The 5,627-nt window shown below is 43.0% G+C and overlaps 1 protein-coding gene across 1 annotated transcript in view; it reads right to left on the bottom strand.

Moving 5' to 3' along the window:
• Positions 1-4,865: 4,865 nt before the first annotated feature.
• DNAAF1 (dynein axonemal assembly factor 1) overlaps positions 4,866-5,627 on the bottom strand; it is a 12,253-nt gene continuing 11,491 nt past the window's right edge. Inside the window, exons 11-12 of the mRNA XM_029086948.1 lie at positions 5,275-5,627; positions 4,866-4,960 (exon numbers count right to left, since the gene is read on the bottom strand). The exon at positions 5,275-5,627 is cut by the window's right edge and continues 2 nt beyond it. Coding sequence (XP_028942781.1) covers positions 4,866-4,960; positions 5,275-5,627 — 448 coding nt within the window. The remainder of the gene's footprint in view (positions 4,961-5,274) is intronic.

Here is a 5,627-nt window from a genome sequence, read left to right on the forward strand (position 1 = left end):
TTTAGCTTCCAAGAAACATCATCTCCCTCCCACCCATCCAAGCGTCCACAGGTTTGAATGTAACGAAACAGAAGTGACTCAGAAACCCACAAGAGAGTTTCTTTTTTGTGCCTTTTCTTTTTGAGTAGATGGAAATGGTCAGTAGCTGTTGCATGACCCTCCCTGCACCTGAATTTCAGTGTTTGGCCAGGGTAACAAATTTAAAACCAAATACTGCCTCTGGTGCTTGCTCCTATGGGGAGTGAGAACTTGGCAAGATTATGTTTGTTTTTCTTAAAAATGCTTTTAGAAATTTCAAATCTTCTAATGACATTTAAGTGAAGAGGAGCTTGAAAGTACCTCAGGGACTTCATAAAATCAAGTGATCCAGACTAGTGTCTGCAACAGCAAACTGTTGGATTCTGCTGGGGCAGCACAGATTAGCTAAGATGCCTGACCCTTCTGGATGCTGTTTTTAAATAGGAAAATAGTTCTATATGCCAGTCCAATGCTCTAAAAATACTATTTTATCCATTTCTTGGTTTTTATGGGATGTACTTCTGCCTCTCCCTTATATCCTCCTAGGGAGAGTAGGAAAATGAAGGTCTCTTGGGATGTGCAGAAGATCATTTTCTGAGTGACCACTCCATGAATGTGTCTCTGGCTCCTAGGGGAGCTACAGACTATCACAGACGCCAAAACATCCCATGCTGAGTTGAGAGGGTTTGTTGTCTGGGATTATTTTTTTGGCCCCAAATTGATTTTGTCTGACATAAAGGCAGGGCACCCCATACTTAAAAACAAAGAAGAAAGAAAAAAAGACAGACTTTTCTGCACACACAATTTTCCACGTGCAGAGAGGACTGAGGGAGCGCGCTCTGGGTTTTGGTGCTGGCTGAGTATTCCATGTCCAGTCCAATGATTTTTTTCCCTCGGCCTTGACCTGTTCTATTTGCCCTGAAGACCTTCCTGTTGGTTTATTGATGTGTAAAATCTGATGAACCAGTTTAATTGATCAGATTCCCTTTGCAGAAGTTCTCTCAGCTGCTCAGTGTAGGAGAGAGGCAGAAGGGTTAGTCTACCCTGTCCCACTAACTTTTCTTCTGTCCTTTGTCCATCTGAGACCAGCCTCCAAAGGCTGAATTAATCTTCCTCTTCCATGTGGTTTCTGACAATGGAGTTTCTCAACAAAGCAGAGCTTTGTTTTTTATGCTGTAGTTCTAAGGAGAATGTATTCTTTATCTCAGTATTCTCTACCCAAGTTGCTTTTCCTTAGGAAAGCCACCCAAATGCAGTAAGACAGACCCAGGAAATTCAACTAACTCAGGCCTCCTGAGGGCTTAGACAGGGAGGTGGAAGCCGTGCTGGTATCCTTTGAAGAGATGCTCTGCCCACTTCCATTGCCATGACGATTCTTGGTTCTAAACCATATTTCTGAGCATCTTGAATGGTCAAGCAGCATCCACCCCAACATGTAGTCAATCAGTCAGATGAGTGCAGGCTCAAATTCTTCTTCATAAGGTGAGCATATTAGAGATGGACCTTCCTGTCACAGCCCTTTCCTCCATCCATTTATCAGTTTGTGAACAGATGTGTTAGTTCAGAAACATTCACTTTGGAGCCCGTTTTTCCCCAGCTAACGACGGTGTGCTGGGAGCTCTGTCACCGCCTCGGTGGTGCAGTCTTTGCAGAAGCCAGGTTGTGAGAGCTTCTGAATTAATTCCAGCCACTGTTTTTGTGTTCAGGACTAAGGGAAAATTCTGGCAGCCCCCACTGGCCTGGTATTTAGATGATGTGCTTGAGCGTATCAAGGACAAGGTTTTCCTTTTTGACAGATTTGTGCTTAGAAAGTTCGGCTGGATCAGCCCATTTCCCACTGTGTTTTGTCGTTCCCAGCGATGGAGAGTTGTTGAGCCACACTCTGTTTACTGCTTTTCTCATAGGTAGCTGAAACTGTCTGGTGCCTCAAAGGCCCTGACAGAGCACGTTTATCCCCGTTCAAGATTTACATCCTTCTCTGAACCTTCACACGCTAGATTGCCTTCATGTCAACACTGAATGTATTGATCCCATAAGCTATTTAAGCACAGGCTTAACTTCAAGCCCCTGCATAGTTTTCCCATATTTTTATGAAGCCTATCACATGCTTGAGGTTAGACAATTCCCTTCAGTGTCCCGCTGGATTGTCTAATCAGGGTTGAGAAATGAACCATCTTAGGAGAGCTACTTGCAAGTAGGCAAAGGTGCAAGTCAGCCAGCGAGGTGCCTGGCACCACCTCAGGCTGCGGGGTTTTGTCTGGCATCGAGCCGCAGACCGTGCTCGCTCTGAGCAGCCACTCGGGATGGTTCTTGGGTTTTTCTTTAGGCTTTTTGCTCGACTATAAACATGGGGTTGGAGCTTGATGGTGAGAGGGGAACCTCCAGGAACAGTATTCGAGAGCCACTCCTGTGAAGAAGCAAGCTTGTGTTCCTTGGCTTTTTATATTGTTAATTTTACTTGAAGGTGATGTGCTGAGACTGCGTTTTTGCACTATGCTGTACATTTGTAAAGTTTTACAGAAAACACTAATTAAATATGTTTCCTTTTTCTCATTTAGTCTCACTCTGTCATTTCTCTCACTACTTTCGCCTACCTCCCCCTACCCCCCCCCCTTACTCCTTTCCTTCTTCCCAGATCCTCACTGATAAGTGAAAATAGCTTCCAGGAATTCAGGAGATTCACCTGTGAGATAATGCAGGGCCCACTTATGGACTGTTATCATCTCTGTGAAATAACAGGAGCTGGAAAGATCTACCCTGTAAAATGTGGCAAGGAAAAAAAAGACAGCTCAGAGAGCGGCTGAGTTCTTCAAACTAAAATGCCAGTCAGGGAGGAGGGATCAGGTAAAGTCAGGATCAGAGCAACACAGAGTTCTTGAAATTCAATTTTTTATCCTTTTTGTCTTGCTTTCAGTGATAACAGAGCTCAAATGTCGCTCTTGGAAGTGCTTCTAAAAATCTTTTGTTTCTAAACATTTTTTCTTTTTGAAGTGTGATGTGATAATATGGTCCCTCCTGCTTATTTCTTCTTAGTGTAATAAGGGGGTACCAGGACAGGCACTAATTAACAGCACAAAAAATGCACAACCCGAAGCTCTCCAAGTAGTTCTTATCCAGCTTTCTGTCACAAAAGGGAGGCAGATAATTTTTAGGTCCAAGCTCACAAATGTTGTCGGATGTATTTGCATCTTTCTAAAGAGCAGCTTCTGTGAAGATGTTTTCAGACAGGCCCTTGCTCCTCCTCCTGCCCTGTCCTGGAGGCCAAGGACTTTATCAGCGTGTTTTTACTCATGGGAAGTGGAAAATGGCTGAAGATTAAAGGAATCGTGTTGTCTTCCCCGAGATTATTATTTTGCATGATGGTCGGGACCAGTTCTCTCCCCACCAGACAGCACCTCAGCCCAGCGAATTGGAAAGAAATCTTTTCAACAAGGCCATTGTCATTTTTTTCTTTTCAATGTGCACATCTACAAGGCCTGTTCAATTTTATATATTACAAATGATGAGAGATTTATAGAAATATGAAAAAAGACATCCACCTAAACTTGGGGATGATTAATAAAGTGAGGTCACCTAAAGCCCAGCTCCTACTCCTGATGTTGTGATCATTGATTATACCATAAAAGCAACGTCAGCCCTCGAAGGTGAAGCCAACGCTTTTGTGTTGCACTTGAAGAGCGCACAGTTATTTTCAGAGTGACTGCCACAGCGCTGGGGAAATGAGAGCTGTTAATGCCTCAGCAGAATTGGCCAAGACTTCTCCATTTCCACAACTCTTTTTTTTTTTGGAGTTGCAGAAGAAGCGCTGCTCTCCAGCAATCTCCACTTCCCTGAATTTTATTCTCTATCTCAGAAGGGGAAGAAGGCAAAAAAAAAGACAGGTAGAAGAGAGAACCCAGCTGAGGCATCGCTGCTGTTACCTTCTGTTTCACTTTGGTTGAAGTCACTTTTTCACTGCTGTGATGTAAGAGAGAAGCTGATGAAAGAAGAATTCCTCTGGTCGGGATTTTACACCAAACCTGTCTTTCTGCCGCTGCTGACTAGCTCGTTACTTTTCTGTTAGATTCAAAATCCAGATCCTGAGACATGAAAAATCAGGAAAAATGATGAAAATGGCAAATCTAAGCATATCCTTCAGCACAGACTGCGCTAAAAGGTAAAAGTGGATTTTTCCATGTATGGATGCTATTTCTGCATCTGTTTTGGAATGAACAATCATAATGCCTCTGAATATTAGATCTGTAAATTATCCTGTTAAGAAGCAACCTCCATTTGTCGTTGAAGTCCCACTGGTATGACTGTGCTGGTAAGGAGCTGACACCAGTTAAACTATATGTGGTTACAAGCAAAATCTTTATTTGGCTCAAACAGCAGAAATGGTACATTACGCACTGAAACTATATATGTAATGAAATCCTAAAACAGAAACATTTCTAGAAGGATGCAAGGGGAAAAAATGATGTAAGAGAGTGGAATTGAACCTTAAATGTAGTGTCCCCACTTTCAAAGGCAGCCAAGACTGCCAGCTGCCCTGGAGAGCCTGGAGCCGGGGGATCTCCAGCAGCTTTGGCAGTGGGAACACAAGGCACTTGCACCCGGCAGTTACGGGGGATTATGAGCTTTTTTCACACTGACACAACCAAAGTTTTGCTCAGAGGCTGCAGCAGCCTCTGACCGATGGAAACACAAAGTCCTCCTGTTGCAGGTGGTGGGTTTTCTATCACAGTCAGTGCTCTGTCAGTTTTAACTAACGGTGCCATTGCTGAGCTTGGCAGTTTGAGAACAACCACGTGCAGTCAGCCAGGCACTGTGCTCCAGATTTTATGTGGGGTTTTTTTTCAGAGTGATTAATCTAATCCACTCTCACTGTCCTTGTCTTGTGCTTGGTGAGGACATCCTTCACCCTCAGCCAGGCACTCTCCTTCTCCAGCGCTGCCATTCCCTGCTGAAAGGCAAATGAAACTTACTGGTGGTCTTTAATATTGGAAAAAGAAATGTAGAGCCTAATTTTTTTAAAAACCATTTATATAAAACTCACATAAACAACTGTGTAGAAAAAGGAAACATGAAATTTTAATTCCTGATGTATTAGGATAAATTAAAGGAAGGGGTGATTGTTAACTAACAGTAGACTGAAAATTTTTTCAACAAGAGCTGGACAAATCCTTACTTCTAGTGTGTATGTGCCACCCACTTTTTTCTCTGTCATTAATGATGTCCCTGTAATCTTACCAGGACAAGTAATTGTAATCTTACCATCCTCTTCCAATGGGCTCGGGTCACCTGGTTGGTTGCAGGCCGGTGACAACAGTAGATTGTCCTTGGGCTCAGTGACAATCTCTTGTATCAAGGGTTTCGAGGGGATTGCTTGTTTATCTTTGATCTCCAGGGATCTTTCTGAAGGAGCAGGCTCTGCAAAGAAGCTTTCAACAAGGGATCTCAAGTGCTCCTTTTCATGCTCTTTGTGTGTCTTACACACATTGGAAAAAATTGCTGCTGGAACTTCTTCTCCTACTGAATTCTCAAACATGCTTTTATTGTTTTCCTCTAATGCAGAATCACTGTCATTTTTAATTTCAGAAATTATTTCAATCTTTGGGTGATATTCC

This window comes from Antrostomus carolinensis, unplaced genomic scaffold (genome assembly GCF_000700745.2).
Source record: "Antrostomus carolinensis isolate BGI_N321 unplaced genomic scaffold, ASM70074v2 scaffold38739, whole genome shotgun sequence".
Lineage (NCBI taxonomy): Eukaryota > Metazoa > Chordata > Aves > Caprimulgiformes > Caprimulgidae > Antrostomus > Antrostomus carolinensis.